The sequence below is a fragment of the Helicoverpa armigera genome, chromosome 2, assembly GCF_030705265.1.
Source record: "Helicoverpa armigera isolate CAAS_96S chromosome 2, ASM3070526v1, whole genome shotgun sequence".
Lineage (NCBI taxonomy): Eukaryota > Metazoa > Arthropoda > Insecta > Lepidoptera > Noctuidae > Helicoverpa > Helicoverpa armigera.
In genome coordinates, this window is record NC_087121.1 from 2,343,616 (window position 1) to 2,368,866 (window position 25,251).

A 25,251-nucleotide genomic window follows, 5' to 3' on the forward strand; every position below is an offset into this window, starting at 1 on the left:
TCTAGCAACACTGGAAGCAAACATATTATGGAATTGTTTTATAAGTGTACCTCAGCAAGGCGTCGTTCCAGGCGCTCCTTAGTCTCCTGGTCGCGGCGCAGTCGCTCCAGCTTCTCTATGAGTAGTGGCGCGAACTCCGCCGGCGGCAGCACGCGCAGTTGTTCCGCTTGCACGCGACCCGTGCGAGGGATCATCTGTAGTAACACACGTTTGATCAAAACTTTGTCAAAAGACTAATAAACCTATTAAAAAACATACAAATATATACCTCAAGAAACATGTATAAAACAACCAGTATATGAAAAATCTTGTGGGATAATTAATTTTTTACAGTTATTTTGCAGCAAAGTTTGCTGCAAAATGTTGGACGGATTTTCAATTACCTTTATATAGTATGTAGACATATTAATTCGGGGTTTCGAGCTGTGAGACCATAACAACAGAGATATAAAAACGTCAAACTTATAACATCCCGAATTATTTTTAGAGTATATTACAAAATATCTTTTTTTATGTAATTGCGATTTTATGGACTCGAATAGACCAGGGTTTTCCTTATGTTCTGCACGTTTCTATTGAGAACTTTACGATCAAAGGGCGGCACTTGACTGCAGTATCACAAAAAATAAATAAAGCATAGTTGCAGTTTGTTATCGATAATAAAAGTCAACATTGCGATTCGTCCGTGCCTTATCACAATTTCAACTACTATTATTTATTTTTATAGTATTAAAATGTAGGGAATAAATTAATTGATAGCATGATGGTTCAGATTTGTGTGTGGGAAAAGTGTTATGCCCACTTCGTCAAAATGATGAGGGCGTCACAAGTTTAACGCATACATCTGTCTGTTGTATCGTGACTCCTAACTGATAAAACAATTTGAATGCGAATTGTAGTTGAAAACAAGAGCATTTACTTTAAGTTTATCGACAAAAAGCGGTATATTATACAAAATTTACCAGTGCATTTGTCTTCAGAGTTAGTAATTTACAAAAAAATTGGCCATCAAATTGTTTAAAACAAAAGTGGCTACAGCTACCTATGTCTTAAATTCCTTAAACTTGACAACTTAGGACACTCGAAATTCATTTATTTTCAAAAGTATATTTTTTTTATTAATTATTGTATTGCGTTTATTCTCACCATAGCAGTATCCTGCTCCTTATTGATGACAGCGTGGCGGTCGAGCCCGTGCAAGCGCGGCCGATGTCGCGACTCGCGAGACTCGCGGACGTTCCGCGCGGACATGCCATCGCTAAGAGATAGAAGATACGCCTTAGTATGTGTGTGACGTAGAAGGGGGTGTGGAAACATTTTTTAAGTATCGAATTTAAAATTTTGATCCAATTTAGTAGGAAAATGTATCCGGAAATGCAATTAATAGAAGTTGTAATTCAGTTTTAAACATATTATTTCCAATTAATTCTCAATTTGGAAAATATTCATATTTAAAAACTTGTAATAGTCAAAATTTTCCTTGATATAAATAGTATCTGTAAACACAAAAAAATATTGAAAAACAAATCGATTCTTATGTCAGTTAGTCATAAGGGTTTTCGATCTGATGCAAGTTAATGCGTATCACACGGATGGGGGGTCTAAATGGTAAATTAGTCGCTATAAAAATAAGCAGTTCTAAAGCTCAAAAGATACAGAAAAAACTAATTAATAAAATCTAGACTAGGTAATGATTACAACAATGTGACACTTACCTGGTTGGAACCTACCATTTTGGCGTCTTACTTGATACAAAATATGTTACAAATCTCGCGAACGTTACTTGGCCTCCGTGCCGAAGTCCCGCATATGACACGTGCCCAAAGTGCTGGCTACACTGTAACTACGTAAGTGATACTCACACACTGCTGCCGGACAGCGAGACGGCATCGGAGTCGGTGCGGCCGCTGCTGAGGCTCGCGCGCTCCGAGTCCTGGCGCGACGCGGGACAGTAGCCCGCGTACGACACGTGCGCACTGTACACTGACCGCTTGCGGTGCCTGTGCCACCCGGTGTCATACGGTACACGGGAGGGTTGGAGGATGAAGGGACGGATATTTTTTGGCAAAAAATCGGATGGAAAATAAAATAAGCGGAGGCAAAAATAAGTCATTTTCATGTTTTTTAATGTATTATGTACATGATTTGTCGAAAAAATATTTTTGAGAATTTATTTTTTTATATTTTTTATACATTTGAAGGATTAGTAGGAAAAATAAGGGTAGGATTTGCGGAAGGGCATCGTAATAAACGTGAGGTGGCAAGACAGAGCGTTTAGCGTGTAATGCGGCGAACGCAGCGAGCATGCAGCGCGGAACAAAACATGGGGGCAAACAATACAGGAACATCAGTCAAGCTGGAGCGAAACCAAACGGTCGAGGGCTGCATCGCTCATGCGGGGACACACAACTATTATTGTTTTACATGGACGGACTGCTCAGGACAATAATATGAACCTTAAAGTTATAAAGTTCATTTTCTAATGGCATACGGTTTCGTTTTTTGGACAGTTAAGGTCTTTAAGGGATCTGTCAGACAGAGAGCAGTGACGCGGTCGAGCTTTCTGCGTTCGCGTTCTGCGTTCGAGCTCTACTACTACTAGTTCTACTTGACCGACGCGGTCAGAATGTTTCCTGTGTAAGCATATCTATGTAGGTAACTTAATATGACACAAAGAACGCAAAACTGACCGCGTGACCGCTCCCTGTCTGATAGATCCCTAAGATTGGTATGAAATTTTGGAATAAGTTTGGTCCTTCGATACAATCCGCCCTGTATTTTATTATGGTATGTATGGTTTGATACGTCAGTATGTAGGTAAAATACCTTGGGTTTTAAAGAAATTTTGAATTTTGGTTTCCTTTTTACTGGACTAAAAAATCATAATAAAATCTAGATCTAATTACAGCCAAATTCTAGTAATAGAAAAATAAGTTTTGTACTTCAAACTACATAATTATAATAAAAACTAAACATCGATTACAGCTACTCCTCTAATTGAATAAAAGTACAAAACAACAATTATTAGAAAAAAAAAACATGTATTTGATAACTTTCAAAATAACTTGACGAGTGTGAAGTTGGCAGTTTGGCTGCAGAATTAGACATATGTAAAGATCAAACTGAGAACCTCCTTTTTCTAAGCCGGTTAAAAAAATGTGTTAACTTTAGACTCATTAAGGTATCCCGACATACTTCACTTAAATGTTATTTTTAAGTGTACTATATCGGGACTGCCTCGTTGGTCTAGCTGTCGCAAGTGCGGCTGCTGAGCACGAGGTCTCGGGTTCGATTCCCGAGTCGGGCCGAAATCGCTTTGTGGGTTTTAGAAGACTTTCACAAAGCAGCCCGGAGTCTGGAAGCTGGTGATTGATACACCCGTGCATCGGAGAGCACGTAAATGTCGGTCCTGCGCCTGATCTCTTACCGGTCGTGTCGGATTGCCGTCCCATCGGGTTATGAGAGTGAAGGAATAGTGAGTGCACCTGTGTCTGCGCAAATACTCGTGCACTATAATATGTCCTGCGTAGTTGGCTAATCTCCTTACATGAGAACAGCCGCCATAGCCGATAATCGGCTAGGAGGACATCATCATCATCATCATATCGGGACACATTATACAGTGAGACATTTGAGGGTTACTTAAGCCATTCTTTAGTGAAGGATTTATTTGTGATGTGTGGGTAAGTAATCACTAACCGTTGGCGTCGTACTACAAAAACTTTTAAACGTCTGTTGAACACTTGTCTAAAAAATGACAGATTATGACATTGAAATAAGGTCCTTTTTGCAGCCACACTTTGAAGAACTTTTTTAGAAAGGTGTTCAATAGATGTTTAAATTTTCGTAGTAAGGCTTGAAAATGTCCCTAAGTGTAACAATCAAATACACGTTTTTTTTCTCTCTATTTATCTATCTGACATATCTAAAGTCTATGTACAGCGTATGTAGCGATGTATGAAATAAAGCTGACTACTCACGGAGCGACGTCGGAGTGCAGGCGACGCGACTGCGTGGCGAGCAGCGCGTCGTGCGTGAGTCGCGCGGGGGCGCCGCCCGTGCCGAGCTCCTGGCCTTCGTGGAGCGTTGCTAGGCCTCCTACTGCACCCTGGGATAGCGAGTTTTGATGTAAGTCGTCAGGTCAAAATTTCACTTGATAAAAATACGTTAGAAACTAACCAACCAATTTAGTACCCATAAAACAATAAAAATTCAATAAGGAATAAAAATGTTAAGAATACATCGTTTTGGATCCTTAGTCGTTAACAATAATTGGCCTCCTTAGTTCTGCTATAATAATCTGTACAATTTTTATAAGAAAAAAAAAAAATACAAATATTTGAACTTCCCCTGACGTCAAATTTATACAATGTGTCCCGGGGATAAGTGACCGCCCGAAATTTTTTGAATATTTGTACAAAACTAAGGATAATTTCTTTTATATTTTTGAAAAAAATCATTAAAAAATTTTTATTGTCAGGCCTCTTAATAACAGGCTTTGCTCTGTTTTTTCAAATTTCAACTGACTGTATTTTTGCATTTGTTTGAAATAGCAGCAAACATTGTTGTGAGCTATTGTAGGAAATATCATGTAGTTTATTAATAAATTAAAAGAAAGTGATATTAAGGGGGCATTTATTATACTTATTTTGAAAAAACTGAAAAAAAGGCGTTATTTTCTTTGAATTTTTATTTTCTTTTTTTTTCTAATAAATGTTTTATTACATTTTTGTTATGTTTGATAATTTTAATTGATAAACTATGATGTCGGCTAGTCAATAAAGAAAAAAGAATTTAAAAAGATGTAAAAACTTAGGAAATATCTTAAAAAAACTGCAGCACGTCACAGTATTTACTAAAAATCATTAAAAAAAAACCAAAGGCGGTAAGTCCCAAATATAAAGGAAATTATCCTTAATTTTGTACAAATATTCAAAAAATTTCGGGCGGTCACTTATCCCCGGGACACATTGTATATTACCTACTACCTATACCCCACATCTTACACAACGTATAACGAAAACAATCCTTCTTCTTCATCGTGCCCTGTTATTTGGGATCGGCGCAATATATCATCCTCTTCCATTTACCCCTGTCACTCGTCATACTGACACTCACTCCCTTCCTATTCATGTCATCTTCTAACAATAAAGTTAACATCATCGTATACCTCTCTAGGCGGATGCGGCGGCGAGGCGTCGGGCGAGGACAGCGGCTGCGTGGCGGCGCTCACGTACGACACGTACGCGTCCGACCGCAGGAACGACTGGTACGTCGTCTCCGTGATCGCGCGCGTCACCTAAGAGTGAATCGAACCGTGAATGGGGAGCTTTTTTAGGCTTCGGATTTCTTTTAAATATATCAGCAGAATCTTTTTAAGATTTTGATATAGATTTGGGTTAAAATAAGTTTTTTAACACGCTTTAACCAAATTCCAAAGATCATGAAAATTGGCAGCTTCTGGTTGTAGTTCTGATGATCGTACAATAAATGTGGTACTGTCGAACTAATTTAATGATGGAACTGGAAGATATGAACTGGTACTTTTTACGCGCTTTTGTCGTGATTTAAATTATTTCAATTTTAAATATTAAGATTAAAAATAAATATTTTTTTAACTTGTTGAATGAAGTTATCGCCTTTAATTTTCAATTTGAGTTTCAGTTTTTGAGATATTCTGCTGTCTGCTCAATGTGTCTGAGGTACCTCTTGTTCCATATTGTCGAATATAGTCTTCTCGATGTTGGCGCCATCCTTGAGGCTCTGCTTGACGTGCTGCTTCAGCTCCTCCGGCATCGCTAGCTGAGACTTGCGGAGGAATCTGAACAAATGAAAAGAATCCCCATGTAAGTACATACCTAACCCCTTCAATTGCCTAGTAGATACTATAAATTGTGAACTTCAGAACTGGAAAAAACATCTGAATATGAACGTCCTCTATATATGAAGTCTCTTCAAATAAAATAACAGCTTGAAAATTAGAAAAGCTTGTAGCCTCTTGAAACTGTCGTAAATTTCATTTTACCAGATGGAGTAGGGGACGAAATTTTGGCCAAAAGATAAGTTAATTGGCGGTCTTTAGGGGAGAGGGGAGAGGGCCTACGTTCAGCAGTGGACGGCAGATATGATGACGAAGCATTTTATTTAGTTTTTTCAGAAAGGAACTCCAACAAAGGATACACATTACATGCATACGCAAGGCCAGTACGAAATACTCACTTGTAAATAGCGGAGACGACCTGACGTATCTTGTTGGGGTCGCACTCCTGGCGCAGGCCCTGCACCGCGAAGTAGAAGTTGAGCCGGTCCACGTGCAGCCCGCCCGCGCCGCCCACGTACTTGCGGAATAGACGGACTCCTTCCGCGTCCTGGGTACACAGACAATACTTATTTATAAAACACCTATTGTAACTACATTCCATAAATATATTTTTTCATTATTTCTTTCTTTTAAAAAAGTTGAGTCTTCTAAAATTCAGTGTTTCCATAATTCCATGTACACTGTACTAGACACTAATAAGGAATGGTTGGAATACATATGTGGGGATAGGATAAATATAAGACGCCCGATATATTGACACCATATTTCCCGCAAATAAATGATTTATTATTATTACATAATAGTAACCTTATTGTTTAACGTCACCCATCCTTTAACACTTAAACCTGCAAATATGTGAACTGACCTCAAGCAACTCGTGCAGACTGCGCGCCCAGCGCATGTAGGGCGGCGAGGCGGGCGAGCGCGCAGAGCTCCCAGACGAACCCTCCGTCTGCTCGCGCCACGCCATACTGACTCTGAGGACAAAAGCACTGGTCAATATGTGCCCTAAACGACTTTTGAATTAAAAATAATGATTCTAAAGACAACTGCACTGGTCAAAACGTGCCCTTAACTAACTGTAGTTGACTTTTGAAGAGACTTTTTTGGGGAGCTTTCAAAGGTGCATAAAAAATAACATACAAATAAAAATTCCTTTATGACGCCCAAAATAACCACTAGAAAATTATGACATAGGATATTCTTCACAGTGACATGATTATAAAAAGGTATGAAAACGTGACTCACTTGGACAGTTGTGGTTGTGCGAACACATATTTGGACTGAGATTTGCTCTTTTCCTCCCCAGAAGCCGGCGGCAGCGACGACCTGTCGGCAAGCTTGTGCTCCCAACCTGAACACCAACAAATTAATTACACTCACAATTCAGGTAAACGTTCTACAGCAGTTATAATACTTCACTTCGACATTTATATTTAGTCTTCATCTGGAAGAAAGCTGCTGAAAATTACAGGAAAATCTTTAACTATAATAATTCGAATAGCGTTACCTTGCGGGTGGCCGCCTATAGGAGTGTGGCTCATGGCGCACAGGCCCTTCTCCCACCCGCGCGCTGCATGGCGAGACACCACCTGCACAAAAACATACAAAAATGCAATATAATCAAAAACTAATTTATGGGGAAACCTGATGAATATATGATATGGTACTAATTAATGGCAAGAAAGACAAATATCTTGCTTGAATGAATTCATGAATCACAATTTCACTCCTACAATTTACCTCTGATGCAAATTTTCCTATGAGGTAGGAATTACCAAGCCGTTTTACACCCATGTTAAAAAAAAACACTTTAATTCCACTCTCAAATGCAAGTTAACACTGTTTATAGTGTAATTGAGAAGGATAAGCTTTCTAAAGCATTAATAACCCTCAAAAAACTTTATGAATATAACCGAGCGTCCCGTTCAGACATCAAAATGTGGTAACGGCACAAGAACTGCGCACCAAGCCACATAAAAAATCAATATGGCAAACAATAAGGATCATATCCAGTGTATTTGATTTGTATAAGATGAAAAGGGACAGCAAACAAAAAATGAGACAGCGTGCCAAAGTCAAGAGTCTCCCTCATCGATCGGTGCTGGAAGGAAACATCACAACTGAACCGAACATGCTATAGAAACTTACTGTGAAAGCTATACCATTACAAATTAATCCACTTATGTGTTATCCACGTATAAGGAATAAAATATCATATTTCATTATTACTTCCACGCACAAAAAAATATTCCAAATATAAACGGAGCACAAAATATTAATTTTTAAATGCTATTCAACCTTTCCAAAATATATGTTAGAAAAGGGCCAAATCATAATAAGAGCATGTCAAAACAAATTAAATCATAACTTCATGGTTCAATAAGCAAGTTATGAAGCAAAAAATCATAATAGGGTCTTAAAAAACATCATAATAGACCTTACCATGTTCATTGTGCTTAAACAAACAATACACTTCTGTGCTATAGCAGTTTATGGAATTATTACTGAATATTATAACTTGATATTAATAATGTTTATTGAGAAAAAGTCTTCTTTAAACAACAGCACGACTGCACAACGCTACCGCAGTGGTCCGAGTGAAAGACATCCGTAGACGGGGCTGAATGTTCAACACAATAGGGTACGGACTTATCTCGTGCCCTAACATTTTGTATAGAACTTGTATTTATGATAGGGTTCATTATAAATATGAAATCAATAACTGATGTAAAAGGCTTGAAGTTGGGGAGAACAACATTTTAATAGTGTTGGATATTGCATTACTCATATACATTATACATTGACTGTTTATCAAACTTTACAATTTTCTTTACACTATGGAATACATTTTCTAGACATAAAGTGAAGTTTGAAAGTTCATAATTAACCAGTAAAGAAATCTACCAACTGGAATAAAAGTTTTTTGAGCAGGTCACGATGCGAGAGTATTACAAAGCGTCGCATTGTACCGAATTGAACAAATTTTCAGTGAACATGACGAGCATAAACACAGGAAACAAGTTGTAAACAAAGGCACGGCTCGTAAAACTAACGTCGCGGTAACAATCACAACGTGTAATATTATCAATAAACTATCGGGAACAACACGAGACCTTCAGTTTTATCTTATAACGGATCATCACGGACAGAATTGACGGCAATAAATGCTATTTATGCCGAAATACCATGCCGAAACCCGGAAGGGCTGTATTTATAGAACGATAATGAGAGAAAACTTACATGAAAACTAATATTCTCACTTGTCACGTTACTTTAGAAGACCGGTACACCAATTAAACGGGCAGTGTGAGTGATGACATTAATTGAAAACTTTCTTCGAAATAAATAATAAATTAGCTTGAGTCGGTTTTGTATACAACAGCGTGTTTGACATAAGTTTGACAGCCAGCCATGACAGACAGGCGGCCAGACAGCTGTCGTCTACCGCCATCTTTCAGCGACGCCATGAATCACGTCAAAAGCGCGCGAAGCACGTACCCCATCTGTTTACGAGTCCCGCTAGATGGCGATAAGCGTTCCAAAAAGCTCATAAAGAACTTGAGAAACCATCCAGTAATTAATACTTACTTCAAATATAATAAAATTAACTAAATTAAAATTTAGCATTTCTTACTTTCGCACGCCAGATATGGTACGGTATTTTATGATGTAACATAAAATAATTGCAAAAGTTTCTATAGATACCTGTGTAGCAGCTTAATGCCGCTGCATTTTGCTGTTTGTGTCTTGTCTATCTGCTTTGTTATTATCTGAAACAAGGAAACATTTAATTAGTTCCGAAAATTAATGTCAACATATAAAACTACTTATTATATTTCAGAAGAAATAAATAAATATTATAAAGCCATTACCCATGAGGTGTACTTCACAAGAAGGTATATACATAAACTGTGTTTGTGTACGCTTATATTTATGTAGGTGTATAGCTATATCATGATATTCACCTTTGGAAGGCGAATTAATTTGAGGATTCCAACTCGATTTACAGATGAAATGAATAGATAGATATCAAAGAGGTTTCTCCAAGTATAGCACCGATATTTGATTTCACGAAGATCAGACAGACGGCAAAATTGATTTGTCAAAATCTTGTAGGTATGTACTATTTAGCTATTGTAATTTGACTGTCGCTAGGGTCTCGAATTATCAAATTAATTGAAGTTAATAGTTTTCATATATGTTAATGAATTCGTGCCTTGTATAAATAACTCAATCTTCTTCATCACAAATCGTGAATTCCTACCTAGGGACCTACGTCTTCGTAATCGTAACATACATAAAATCACCTTTAACCTCATCTTCGATTTAAATGAAAAGTTGGAAACCTTTTTTCCTTTCACATCTCAATTAACTTAGTACCGAAATCATAAAACACGTTTTCACATAATAATTGACACATCAATAAACCAAAATAGTCCCACGTTAAAACAACTTATTAGCGTACATTTTGTCTCAATATATTTTGGTAATAAAGTTTAATTCCCCCGCTAATAATGCTTTTCACGTTCGCGACTGATCTTGTATCGATACCGGGGAACATCCCTATAACTTCATTAGCTGTAGCGATTAATCGACTATCGATATCGATAAAGGCCCGCCCCCAAAGCGTCATTAGCCGAGAGCACGCACTAAGCGACTCTTTGATGTGCGCAAACTTTTCGTTTCCCTTTGATTGGCATAATGGAACTGTGCGTTGTTATTACACTAATTGAATTTTCGCAAAGTCCGAGCCATATCACTGAAACGGATTTACTAACATTCTGTTTGTACCTGTGTGCTCCTAGGGGCTTTTAATTCATTTGAGGCTCGATAATGTATGCTTAGTTTGTTGGTTAATTTGCCTTTACACTTAAATTGGACTAATGAATTGGACATTGAGTTATGAATAGTAGAACTATGTTAGTACTTTTGAGCTTTAGAGGTAAAACCCGTCAAAACTGAAACAATTAGTTTTAAAAGTTTTTTCATAGAAACGTTTTGTCACCAATCTAAATAAAACACATGAGATACAACACCGAGGTCGTTGTTTAATAACCTAATTTCACTACTGTGTCAATGAGTACAGACAAATTCTCTATGAAGTGAAGTTAAAAGGGAAAATACGTCTGTATGATTGGTTTTACAAGTCAGCAAGATCAAAGGGCCAGTAGTCCTTTCATTTCGGGCCGCCATTCGCGGATTACATTAAAAAAGAGAGAAAGAAAATGTAAAAAGTTAATTATAGGTATTTAAGTGAAACAGTCACAGATAAAAGAATCACTGATTACAGACTAAAGCCTAAATAAATCCTTTGAAGAGGTTTTGCTTTTTTGGCGCGTGGCTTAGCTACGTATTAATACGACTTGTATAAAATTACTTACGCCCAAACAAATTGCTTTCCTTTGAAAGTTCTTTCAAGTCTTTTTTGTGTATTTTTGCTACTTTATTATGATTTTTTTCGTATGATATTTTCTGAATGCTACTGGGATTACTAGAATGTCCGCCCTTCCGCGCAGGTCTTCATGGAACGTATGTAAATATAATATGCTTTTGAATGATATTTTTTATCTGACTACGGCGTAGCAAAGGAAGACTAATGAATTCCAGGATTCAAAGCATAATAGTACAGAGCAGAAGTCCCAATCAGCACTAAGCTTAGAGGTTGTTTGATACCGAACATGTATCAGTTAAATGCGAAAAACCTTTGAAAGGGGTCCCAAAGTCCCGTCCCAATACATCAATAATAGTAGCCAGCAGCGGTAACAAGAGATCAAAATGATAAGGGTACTGATTCATCGTATTAGCGTTCACTCATCAAAGGGGCTCGGCCACTTTGATCGGGCTGCTTCCTGAGAAATTCCTTTGGCACTAAACAACACACTAATCAATCGGGAGGGGTACACCGTACACCCAATCGGAAAAGGCATTAAGGGCAATAGTTCCAGCTTGCGGTAAACTGTTTGCAAGTGAGGCAGGGAGGTGTGGAGGCCGGCGGGGGATGTTCTCGCCGTACATCAAAGGCGGGCCGAGACAAAGCTTGAGGAGCCTTTTAACTTTATTTAGCGGAGTGGTAAGTTTAGCCGGTCGCGAATCGCGCAGGTTAAAGAGTAACACACTCACTTTGAGCCCGGCCTGTGGGGAGGCGATAGGGCTGCCTGTAATCTTCTATGAAAAGTCTATTAACTTCGCCTAGATCTAGGATTAATAAAACTAAGTTCAGCGCTACGGTTACAACACTGAAGTAATTAACATCACTGGCGGTTGCTTTGTACAGCCTTACTTTGAGAGACAAAGGCAGATTGTGAATCATATACCTGAATATTACTGTTGGAAGGAAACGGTTTAATTTCGAACATATCCAACAGAACCGAAGGATTACTTAACCACTTCAGTCAATAAATCCTCAACGTTCTCAAAGTTCAACGAGAGGAAAATCCGTCAAACAAAATTAATCCATCACATCATTTAAAAAGCAATTAAACTTAGATGGTCGGTATCGTGCGACCGGTTTGTCGTAGGTCGCGGTTGGTTGTCAACCCTGCGCGAGGGTGGGGGTATCAAACGGGCCGCTAATGCCGCCCGCACCGCGCCGCGGCGACGCTTTGTCGGCGCCCTTTGACTCGCCGATGATACCGCGCACCACCTAAACCTGCAACTCTTTGGATACGACAATGTGGGGAGTTGCGATTTGTCGCACCTACTCCGACGTCGAGTGCCGACTTGAGTGCTAGACGGAGTCAGGGTGCTACGACTTGTATACGTAAAGAATAACGAGACATTTGCATACGCATTCTTTTAAATTGCAACTTGTAGGTGTTAAAGTAAAGCAGGTTTTTCCTTTGTTAGTGCACACGTTTCAATTACATCATCTTGACGGTAATTAGTGTTTGATGATTAACTTGTCGGTACTTGGCATATTAATGGTGTCGTACATCCTTGTTCCTTTCAGCACAAAGTCCGTAGCTAATTCAATAAGTTAGAAATTAAATGTGTTGCCGGATTTGACAAAAGGTCGAGGCGGTGTGCCAAGCTGGTCTGACATAAGTATTCACAAAACCCTGACAATTTGACGTGATAAATTAAAAGAATTAGAAAGTAGAGAAAGACAATTATCTGCTCTTATAGAAGAGAAAGAAGATAAGAAATGTTTTATTGCTGATCTCAGGAACAATATTGATCTTCTCCAAGAAACCGACCAATAACCAGCTAGGAAGTCTAAAATTTGTGTTTTCGCTGTAGTCAGTGGCTAGAACGGGTACAATCATTTGATTGGCGATGCATATCGCAAGGGGGACGTAGATAAACGTCGTGAGACCAGCACTATTGTCGCTCTCACACGTGATTCATGTGAATACATGGACTTAGTTTCATACGCATACATATTATGCGCTAGATGTCGAACTTGGCAAAGCTTGGAAGTCCTGTAAATAGGCTTGCTGCAATTTTAGTTTTAATTATTCTAATCAAACTTGTGGTAATTTCTGTTTGTTCAATATCAGTATGGATCTCTTTGTTAAGCATATTTAATCATAAATGTATGCGGATTATTGTAGATGTAGAGCATAGTTCTACTAATTAACACAGAGCATGAACTAGTTCAGCCATTACGCTTTTCCATCTACATATTCAATCTATGCGCACTGACAAAGAACCTTTAATTAACCAAAATCTTTACGTAAAACAGATCACCTAACGTAGCTAGTTAATAAATCCGATCATTAAATGCAGAGAACGGCGCAGCGGCGGCCACAACGCCTACGTTGATTACCATAAGCCGGGACAAAGCGACGCGCGCGCCCTTTGACGAATTAGCCCCCACTAACATTACCTATGTCCGTCCTCTGCCGCGGCCGCGAGCTTTGTGCGCAAAACGTCTAAATTAGCATTCGATTTTTAGAAGATATCGATCGAATAATGGATTTTTAGCTGCATTTTGTTTTATGCTATAATCTAACTGTGTCATGGCACATGTAGGGTAATGCACATGTGAGTACCTAGTATGTACATAAGAAGAGGATATAATGGAGTATATAGCGAGAGTATGTATTGGGGATTAAACAGGGCAATACATATAAGTATGCAGTGGCTACATAAAGGAAATCTGCATTAGGCTTTGTTCTCCATTCATAACTTAATGCAAGTTATAGAATATTTTCTTGGTTTGCGAGTGAGCTACCTCCAGTTGAGGTTCGGAAACCTGCGGCATTCCCTGGTGACAGGTTAATGACCGGACGTGAAGCATTATGAGTAAACTAAACATCAGATAACGTAACTTTAAAACTGATGTGTGTTTGGGAACTTGTCAGGTAGAAAAAGAAGAAAAGGTGTTAAATGATATCATCTAAATATCGTATTGCACTGTTTTAACACTGCCGACAAAGTCGTTATTGTGAGAAGATAAGGAGACAAGGAAAAACCCTCGTTTACATGAGCAGGAAGTTTTTGCAGGTATCCGACAACCTAGAACAGGTGACACTTATAAAATCACTTGGTTCCAGTTCCTCAATTTCGATTACCTAGAAGCGTGACCACTGATGCTGATGCAACTCACACATTGCTTTTGGAAGTAACCGCACAGAAACACACAAAGCTTCTCAATCTGTAGCGCTAACAGTTCTGAAAGACTCGACTGCTTTGAGATATAATTCTGCAGTTAAGACTCCTTTAAGTATAATAAATACCTGTGAGGTCTGACTAATGCCAAAATTGCTTTGCTAGAGCTTCTTTGAGGTCTTTTCTCTAGAGCTTCTTTGAGTTTTTTTTATAGCCTGAGGTAAACAGCTCACTATCAAAACCAGTCTCTTCCGTGGTCAAAAGTTATGCAGCATCCCACACCAAAAATGTTGTTTAAGTACCATCAGTTGGTAAATATTCTCATACTATTGCCTATATCTTGGGTCCTGTTTAGCGTGTTCCCTTTAGTGGCAATTTTAAGTAGATGCGTGTCACGTAAAGTGAATCAGCCCGGAGACGTAACATCATTACCGATAGGCACTACATAATGAGAATAGTATTTTGTACGAGACCAGCATATGTAATTTCCTGAGTCAATTATACCTAGGCGGTGATGAAGTCTTCCTTCCCTTTAATAACTAACAATTATAATTAGTGGAGAAAACCTTGTAGGCTTGTAGTCTTAGGGGAGAGACTTGTTATGTACTGAGGATCCAATGTTGTGAATTTGAACCAAGTTGCAATTGAAATCCCATCCATTTGACATGTACAAACTTTCCGATATAAAAGTTGTACAGCGATCGTTTCGAGGGACAGTTAGCAATGTTTTTTAGAATATCGGTTGAAATCGTTAGAATTCCGCTATCCACAAAAATGCAGTTACTTCACGATAGCGGTGTCTGAGCACATTCATGCAGAAAGCTGACGGGCTGTATGACGCAAATTCCGTGTTGCGGAGAGCGCAGTCGACCGCAGCGGGCCGCTACCGTCTGCAGCGGATATGTCGCGGTCGCCCGACCGAAAGTTCTGCCGCACGCATCTTCGACCACCGGCCACCGGCATCGATATAATAAATTCTATTTTCGTAAATATTCAGCATTTTCCGACCACCCGAATATTTGGCAGATTCTTGGCATTCGGGGTATTTAGTTTGCAGTTTGTTTGTTTTTTTCGAATTTCAGACAAAACAATTTTATTGTGTAGTGATAAATTGTTCTGCTGAGGGTGTTTTGTCTTCGAGGCTGTAAAACTTCCTTTGATCTCGTCGTTGCCCTTGTAGGTGTTAATTTGAGGATATGAAGTGTCTTTACAGTTACTCGATACATTCTGTTTTGTTTTTCTTCAGAGAGTACTTAGTAACACGATATAAATACGAGCCAATTTTAATATGAAATGGCATCGTTACGCAAAAGGACAAGTCACGTATTTGCTCTACCTACAATACTAATGGAACTGCTGGAGTAACTAATTGACCTGTTCCTGCAGTTTTCCAACTGAGGGCGTCCAATCGAAGGTATTCAAGTGTCGGCAACTGTCTTCGCGTTCAGTGTAACCAATTTGCAAATTTTCCTACACCTACAGGAAATTGACCGATGTCGTTATAAATGAGCACGAGCATAACTTTTCTGTCGTTAGAAGGATTCTGGGCTTTATTGAGAAGCACAAAAGGTGCTAAGCCGGCTGGTGTGGGTGTACACAAATGATGGGGAAAGTCACGTGTCGCGCCGTAGGTACACCCAAATTCGATAGAGAACTATTCGTGCGCCACGTCTTATGAAATGAAGGATAAATTGTCGCGGGGGAATTGAATAAAGTTCTAGCTGGAACGGAAACGGGGGCGTAAATTGTACAAAACGTGTTATCCTACTAAGCAGTTCTGCTATAAAACGAATGGAAATTGATGGGAAATACAGGAACTATAAAACTAGGACTCTTTATGGTAGTGGTTTAGGTGAAGAAACACTTGAACTGTGCTTAGATTGTACATACATACTCGTAGATTCATACATAATATAATCACAAGGAAAAAATGTCCCTAACATGATCTTGCAATAAATAAATAACAACAAAAACACTAGACGCAATCAAAACAAGAAAGAGGTAAAGCGAGCCCCACCTGACATTTCTTTCATCTCGTGTTGTCTAATATCCCACTCAATCAAGCTAACATTCCCCATTCCTTCACTGCTCATGCAAAAAGCACGTCGTCGACCCAAGATTCGTACGTAATTTGCGAAACAGATTGGTTCGTCCCGTTGTCCCGGCGCGACAAAAGCCAGGCCCGCCGGAGGGCGATACCTCCACTCAATAGCATTGTTTTTCCGATTACAGGCCTGATTAAATGTCTGAAACGTCTCAGGTGCGCTCGTGGAGTGCCCAAGATTAGGGACAGATACGGGATTGTGAATATATGGAGTGATCACGTGTTTGTAAAAAGAATGTACTAACAAAACTGATTACCGATAGGGAAAATAAGGGAAAGTCGAATTGCTTTTAGACTTCTATGCTTCATTTAATTTGTGTTCTAGTTTAGACGATATTAGTATCACCCCAATGGGTGACGATATTAGTATCACCGTCAAAGTTGACTTAACTGCAATCAGTTAAGTCAACTTTGAGGGTTTCGAGGGAACAGAATGTTTTTGAAAATATAAGAATATTTCAAATAGGTGGTGATTACATTAAAATAAGAAAGATTTCAATTCCCAAAATCTTTCGATGCCCAACCGCCGAAAATGTAAGCCATCCCACGCAGGCCAGAGCACCTCAGAGCTGCGTCAAGCTTGCAATCACCCGTGGAATAGGGTGTACCGTTCCTCAAGCTCGTTGCATAATGGACGTGCCCCCGCCTTAATCTCGTGTGAACAATAGTGCCGTCTGGCCGCGACGTTTTGCATACAATGACTATTCGCGGCGGGACGCGGACGACCCGGGAAAATGCAGCTGTCTCCGACGGGAAGGGGCTTTTTCAGACGGAACGTCTCTAATTTGAATCTCAACGTCAATTACGTTACTATTGGTTTGTGGTTTTATTTATGTTGAAAAATAAGGGGAAATGCATTGTTAGGGTTTATAGATGGAAATTGTCGGATTTTATGTTTAAAAGTACCTACTTGAGGCCGTTACTTCCTAAACAAGTTAATCTGTGAAAAAAGCATCTTTCCCTATAATATCAACTGCTTCATTCACTCTGGAATAGGTTGTTTCTAATCTGCGGTTGAACTAATAAAAAACTTTAATGGACATCTGTCGAACCAGGTCTCCTTTCCATCGAAAACAGACCGTTAAAATTTCCAATTTCGTCAAAAACTATCGAACTACGATAAAACCGCGGCCCGTCAAAGGACAGGTTATCCGACAGAACACTGTACAATACATTTTTTGCGACCACAAAGTTGATTCAGTTTTTATCGGCGCGTCAGTGAAATGGACATGTTCGATGGACGAGCCACAGCGCGGGACAGTCTGACTGGCCGCGGCTCTCTGCGGTGCCATATGTATTGGAAATTGGAGACATGCCTGTCAATCTGACAGATGACGATTCCTAGATTCCGTCAAACTTGCATTTTATTACGCGAATTCGATTTTAGGGAAAAAATACCTGTATGCGTAAAAAAATATGTAACGATTGCAAGATGCATCAGCAACAAACATTGGGCGGATTGGTAATAATATCAAAGTTATTTGAGAAGACTTCTACTTTGCTATGAAGTAGTACAGTGTTTCTGATCTAAGTCAAGGAAAACAATACATATATTAATATACAGGCTAAACGATTTAAATACTAAAACAGCGGTTAAAGAATGACTTTGATCGCTGACAAGATTAAATTATGTAAAGAACTTGGCACAACCATTGAGATTCAAACGGCTTTATTATCGAAATTATTCAATAACGAAATAATATCAAGCACAACATAATACGCGAGACAATTTGGAACATTATTTACCCAAAACATCATTATTCAGCTTTCGAAAACATACGAAATGAAATGAGAACAGTGGTTAACTAAGCCAATTGTGGTCTAATTGAAAATTTCGAATCATCTGTCTCACTTGAGCGTAGGGAAGGACGTGTAGGGAAGAAAAAGAGAGAAAATAAACAGAGATTTCTTATTTGGATAGTCTCTGACGCCCGCGAACAGCCCTCAGCGGTATGGATGATTGGATTGATGAATAAAATATTTGTCAATTTGTGTAATAGCCCCGTGGTGTATTATGCAGTAGTCAATTTAATTGTTCCGACTGAGTGGCAAACGAAACCGTTTCCATGTAACACGTTTTTAATTAAATTGCATTAAAGTTATGTTATATTTTCCTTAGAATTGGAAAGTCAATTTTGCTTTATTTAGATATATTTTGCTGTATTGGTAAGCAAATGCATTATAATTAGGTGCAAAATATTTCACTAAACGCTGGTTTCCTGCTTTCAATGTTATGTATTCTAAAACACGGTTATTTAAAAAAAAGACTAAAAAACAACAAAATGAAGAAATATAAACAAATCTACATAAAACATTAGGCACGCATATCATAAACAGATTCTTTCCCGCGCATCAATTCCGCTGTCTGCCACACGGAAGGGGTGAGGTGTATCCAAGCAAACAATATTGTAATCGACTCTAATAAATGTTGCTACGAGTGTCAAATTCTATTCACTCATTTTGTGGGGTAAATGAAAGGGTTCTCAAGTGGAATTTTGGAAAACAAATATAGTACTCATGTCCGGCAGCGGCTTTAACATTGGTCCTACCTACTGCAGTTTTCAGAAATCACCAACTTCGACTTTGAAAACCTTGTGTCAAATTCTCAGTACGGACACGATATTTTTCCTCTATGCGCTATTTCCTAAAAGTTCATATTTCATAGAATGCGAGCTACATCAAGTTGTTCCATTTGCGAACATCCTGGACAGTTTCATAGCGTTAGTAAACTATCGTAACTGATTTTGTACAATAGCCTAACGATGTTTCAAAGCGTTTTAGTAACAAATGTGCTCGCTAACACATTCCCTCAACTTTCGAGCTTTATCGTCAATTTTATACGTCACAAAATCTCCCACGTATGCTTTGGACACGAGTGAAATTAAAATTTTACTAGGTGTTTTGTTGTTTAACGACGAGTACGAAATCACCGATAACAGTTTTATTAAGCGATGCCTATAAATAAATACACTAGCTAAATCGTCAACATAAAATTGCAGATTTAAGAAAATTTCAAAAGGCTCTGAGCGCTGCCGCTGACTAGCAATCATTTCATCAAGCAACAATAAATACAAGAACCCGTCTTTAAGCCGAGTGTGAGTCGCATGACAATTATGGTCCCCGCAACCTTTTATCTGACGTCCGCGAACCGCAAAACAAACAAGTGCAGGTCCATAAAATACTGTGTAATTGAATAGTAGGTAGTTTTAATGATATACATGGTAGACGTAGATCGGCAGGCCACCCGCCGCGCCGACAGCTCTGCGAATGACATTAATGACATTCAGCGAGGGACGCTCATTGTCAAACACATAGTCTATTGATATTCCTGCGTTTGTACGCAGCAGGTGTTTTCGTCGTTTTATTTGAAATGCGAAAATATTTGTTTTCGGTATCCTATATCAGTAGAAGTAGCGCAAAAATTGGAAAAGTTTACAAGAGTGGGGCAGAGAGCAGAAGAAAAAAAGCAAGATAGTAAATTCCTCATAACCGTATTTTGGTAATATCTCAGACAAGTGCACATAATATTTCAACAATAGTGGCCGTTGTGGGCAGACGACGTGCCAGATTACACTATTGTTACCTCCTTGAGCGTGGACGCAACTCTTTTATACAGGAAAATTGCCATTATGTAATCCTATTAAATTGATATGAAGGACCTCCTTGAGACTGGACTGGAATGAGATTAGATTTAATTCACCTTCAGCAGTATTGTAGCAAAGAAAAAGCAAAGTGTAATTTTTGTAAAGGACTAACAGAATTTTTATTTGTGTCTTAATTTTTTTTTTGGAATGTTACTTTCCAACAATCGTCCCGCATTTCCTATTTTTAGAACTAAGCCCTTAATCATCTTAACTATTTACTGTTAAGTTTGTTTGTAAACCCGCTAAATATTACTGAACGGTATCTCTAATCCGTTTACTCTAAGTACCGTAGTAATCTTTATTGTGTTGTAGTGCATTGGTTACTTTAGATCACAAATCCCGCAATACGACTGGTCCCGTTTTACATGACAAGAGACAGGATTTTTCTAATTAAACAGTTTTTATCCTGTAGTTCCTAGTATTCAAAAGGGTCTACTTCAATTTCAGCATTATTTTTCATCAGACCTGACTCTTCCAATACTCCATTTTCTTCCCGTAGTGTAAACTTATTTGCGTCCCGCATATCTAACAAAATCATTCCTATCCAATTTAGAAGAAGCGTATTTCCACTTCCCCATACATTTGTTGTAGTTAGGGCTGCCATCCGTCCGGGTTTCCCCGGATTTGTCCTCGTTTCAACCCCGTCCGGGGGACGTCCGGGCGGGTTTTCAAGAAGCGTCCGGGGAAAACCCGGACACTTTTCATGTAAGAAAGCACCGTACAGTATTTACGTATTTATCGGCATTATGATAGAAAACACTAACTTCATTCGGTGCGGGGAAAAAATGCGATTTACGTCAAATGTCCGGGTTTTTTTTAATCTTTGTCCGGGTTTGGCGAAATTCGAGATGGCAGCCCTAGTTGTAGTGGTTTCTTAATAAGCTAGACGAGGAATAAGAAGTGCATCTCGGCTTTCCATATCGGTTCAAATATGTGATTATGTTCCCTGATTCTTTCTACCGCAGCACCGTATGAAGTTTCTTATTTCATAACTTTTTTTACGAAAATACTTTTGCTAAGATGTGGTAAAGATCAATTTGAGTACCAAAGATTAATTCTTTGCAGACATAGGTACCTAAGATTATCTACTTGCAAAAAACGGATATCGAAACAAAACCGGATCGCATTTTAAGTCCACCTGAATTTATAGGTAATTACAATGTCTGTTTTTATCAGCTTTATGTAGGTAGCTGTTTACAAAGTGACCATTCACAAGTACCGTGAAAAGGAATGAGAACCACTTTTATATGACCAACATTTGCATTCGACAACAAAAAGCTGATTTTAATTAAAACGTGTGAAGCTTTCGAATTTTGTTGCATAAAAGTGAACACACTTAATGAGCTTAAAATTTAATCAAGTACACAAAGAAGCTCCTATATGTATAATCATTACATGGCTTCAATATCGACATAAACGCGGAAATACGTACCTTTAGTAAAAAAGTCATTACAAATGCATTCCATTGAATAAATCCGGGATAAAGCGAGTGCGACAGACGGACTGGCCGCAACACATTACCGGCCCATTCAATAACAATAAAAGTCGCGTCGCTCACAGAAATCTATTACTGCCGCACTCGATACGTTTTTTATCTAAAGCATTTATTTATAGCGTAATTAATGCGTCGCCGGCGCCAACGCTAAATACGATGCTATTTGTGGAGACAATACATGGACGCCACATGGACACGGGAGCGCTCAAACAAACGACTGTTCAATTCTTTAATCTCCAATATTCAATAGAAACCCAACAAACTAAAGAGTTTTCCGTCATTATCATAATCATTCTATGATTCGCAACCGAAGATAATTTCCCATAGTTCAATGATCATTTTCTTCACAACTTTCAATTGAACACTAACTATTGCCCAAAATGTTTAAGCTTGGCAACCCTACACACAACGTACGTCAGTTTTCAGACGAACGCAGACAAAAATTCAGTCTGGACTGAAATTTATGGCTAGTTAGCAACATTACTCTTGTTGGTAATGAAGTGTGCTAAATAAGTCAAGTACTTAACTTACGGACAAATTAGTATTTAAAACTGATGAATTTATGTTAGCTGTCTTGGGGTTTCTCTGAGTCTTGCAGGTTTGTTTTGCAACGTTTTACGAGTAAGGAGGCGATACTACGAATTGGGAAATGGTAGTTTAAATTGTTGAGGATGGTTATTTTGTAACCTAATAAGACGTGAAGAAAAGAGATTCCTATTTATCCTTGATGATTTAAGAAGGTGCCTGTTTGCCAATATATTATTTTTGCAGGGATTGGAGATGAGACGACAAATTGTCAAGTTGATAAATAGAGGTCAGCAATACATGTAGCTGAAATTCTCTCTTCTGTTAATAATGCGCCAATAAACCTGAATACCAAAAAGTTTGGTAAGTGTCGATTTGTAAACGTACTATCAAGATCCAATGAAGGAGTGTAAGAGAAAATGAAAGAAATGAGGACGAAATTAAATGAGGAGCAATTCATAAAACGGTTGAAGAAAGCCGTTGTCCCAGCTGCCTAGCGATCTCGATCGGTTAGAATTGTAGATGAAAAAATGTAATTCTGTTACCGAGACGCGTCGATTCCAATTGTCTCCAGATCCGATAAAAAATTACACAATTCGCTGGTGGTACATTATTTAGACCACTTCTGCGATTGTAGTCAATTATGTTTAATACTAAATCCTTGAAATAGCAAATTATGGTTTCTGCATTAATCGAAAAATTTTGGAGATGCGGTCTTTGCCGTGCTTCATAAAATGAAGAACTTTTAATGACCTCACTATAGGAGTACTTACGTTTCCTTGAAATTGTTTCACAAATACGATTAACGGGAACAACCAACTCCTAATGTATCTTTGTGGTTCATGTCTAAGATTAATAAAGGTCTTATCTCAAGGGAAAACGAAGGAAACTGCCATCTTCATAAACTCATTTCAAAAGGTTCTAATTTTATACATCTGTCCCTTGTTTTGGGTCGCCTCCCTGAACCTCTCGGGAGAAAACACTGCATTCATGGGGAAAGTTAACTCAGTAGCAAGTGGTCTATACTATTCATATTAACTGTTATTTACAGAGCTGTAAGGAAACTCATAGACGTTTCTTAAGTATTGAGGCGCACAATCGCCAACAGAGCGTCGCTGAACCAGGCTGCAATACGGCGCTTAAAGCGGCTGCAATATTTTCCAGCGCTTAATCGGCATCCAGGTGGTGAACGTCTGTTGGCGCACTCCACGGACTAGCGTAGCGTTGCACAACAGCACTCCGCTTTCACGTCTCCCTTCCACGGGCATTATGCCTCTAATGTCACTTAATTTGCCGTCTAGGGCCTCCTCACGTGAATGCAGCCCACGAGAGCCGGTTTAATATAAAAATTCGCTTTTTTACTGCCTCGAAGCGAGATTTAACGTTAAACTGTTGCCTCTTTTGAAAGTAAACGCGTAGAAGTAATGGGATTACGGGATCGGTAGTTTTGGAGTCGAAAGGTAATTAAATTATTGTATGTAAAATATTGGGTTTACAAGTGCTCGGTGGCTCGCTAGTTCCAATGGTTGATGAATTTTCAGATCGAGAGGTACTTCAGTTCAATGCAACTCACAACTTAATTGCATATTTTTACAATTTATGTTTGCCCACTTGAACCTAAGTGAAGTGTAAATTTTTGTGCATTTTGCTTTTATTAAAGGAAATTATTTTTCCGCGCTGAAGTTGCTGTCGGTGGATAAAAGCGGTAAAGTAATAACTCATTGTAAAAATGACGATTGAACCATTATACCCGAAAGAGCCGACTCAGCAACACGCGTATATGCCGCGTATGGGGAACTATTTTATTTATTTTCAGCCACGTAAAGTTGAAAATTGGACGTGTAACGTAATACCTGATTGTGCTTTCATCACAAAAGCGAAATAACTCGTTATTATGTCGTTAACGAAATAAATCCGCAGTGTAGCAGATTGTCGACGCGACGGATTACTTTAGGACGTATGAAATAAATTGGAAGCCGGTGGTTACAATACTGCTATAGTTGCACGTTACATAGCTGTAACCGACCTCTACAACGTTATCTGCAATTTATTAGAAGCCACCAACGTTGTTCCTCAATTAAATTGGTATTGTAATGGAATTCTTGTTACCTTATGAACTGACTTACTCTTAGTAGTTGCATTCGATGTAATTGGTTCTTTGGTAAGTTGTTTGTTATTATTAAAATTGTAGCCTTAATAAACTGCTTTAGTTTATAAATACTGCTTCGGTAAGAGCAGTTCGACAGGGACCATATAAAGTTTAGCGAAACAAAAGGTTTTTCTAAAGGTCTTTCGTCACAAACTTTCGTTGAAACTTAAAAAAAAATCGGAATGCTCTTGACTTTTGACTTCTGTATTATATATTGTTGTGTCTCCTAAGCATCGGTTCCCATTAAATCCGCGAACAGTTGGTACTGTGTCAAAAATAAATCATGGCACTTGAACCACGTCAATTTGTTGTATAAATCAAAACTCAATTAGCTTTTAATTTGGCAGCAAGCAGGCCTGCGTAGTATTAGAATGAATAGTTTCAGTTTATCTTACCTTTAAATCTTAGCTGAATGGTGCCGTATATGAGGAGAATATCATCCTGCAACAAAACAAATAAACGTAAGTAAAAACACTCTTTGAGACTGCATAGCACAAAGTTTTCATCATATTACTAAATTAATACTGAAAGCGACTGTATGAAATTAGAAAACTATGTTGCATGTTTATTACTCGGCTGCTCAAAGGAGCCGAGAATGTCTCTATTATTTTGCACAGAGCATGCTAATATCAAGTGCTCCGGTTACTAAGATACTCAAAGACGGACTAGATTCTGTAAAAGAAAGCTCAGTCAAAACCATCAAGAAAACATGAATTTACGACGGGATAAACATAGACACAAATTATATAATAACTTTCAAATCTAGAGGTTCTAAGAATTTTTGACAATTTCTTCCCACCTCACGTATTACAATGCCAAAAAATCTTTAGATACATGTTCTGTTACCAGATTTGTATAATGTAAAACTCAATATTAGTAAGGTATTGGGCCTACTCAATAAGCCTTACAACTGCCCACATCGCATTTAACAGATACAATTTGTGTGTCACTGAAGCC

General features: G+C 38.5%; 1 protein-coding gene across 4 annotated transcripts in view; it reads right to left on the minus strand.

Moving 5' to 3' along the window:
* The window catches only part of LOC110372041 (axin), a 59,771-nt gene that overhangs the window by 7,784 nt on the left and 26,736 nt on the right, over positions 1 to 25,251 (minus strand). For 2 of the 4 annotated variants that reach the window (XM_021328551.3, XM_049843824.2), the window contains exons 2-13: positions 24,690 to 24,735; positions 9,530 to 9,594; positions 7,332 to 7,413; positions 7,070 to 7,175; positions 6,687 to 6,798; positions 6,220 to 6,368; positions 5,707 to 5,821; positions 5,171 to 5,299; positions 3,981 to 4,108; positions 1,863 to 2,000; positions 1,147 to 1,258; positions 51 to 194 (exon numbers count right to left, since the gene is read on the minus strand). In XM_021328551.3, coding sequence (XP_021184226.2) covers positions 51 to 194; positions 1,147 to 1,258; positions 1,863 to 2,000; positions 3,981 to 4,108; positions 5,171 to 5,299; positions 5,707 to 5,821; positions 6,220 to 6,368; positions 6,687 to 6,798; positions 7,070 to 7,175; positions 7,332 to 7,365 — 1,167 coding nt within the window. In that variant the 5' untranslated portion in view covers positions 7,366 to 7,413; positions 9,530 to 9,594; positions 24,690 to 24,735. Of the gene's footprint in view, positions 1 to 50; positions 195 to 1,146; positions 1,259 to 1,862; positions 2,001 to 3,980; positions 4,109 to 5,170; positions 5,300 to 5,706; positions 5,822 to 6,219; positions 6,369 to 6,686; positions 6,799 to 7,069; positions 7,176 to 7,331; positions 7,414 to 7,564; positions 7,785 to 9,064; positions 9,222 to 9,529; positions 9,595 to 24,689; positions 24,736 to 25,251 lie in introns of those variants that run through there. The other 2 variants (XM_021328553.3, XM_049843821.2) reach the window with 2 other exon arrangements.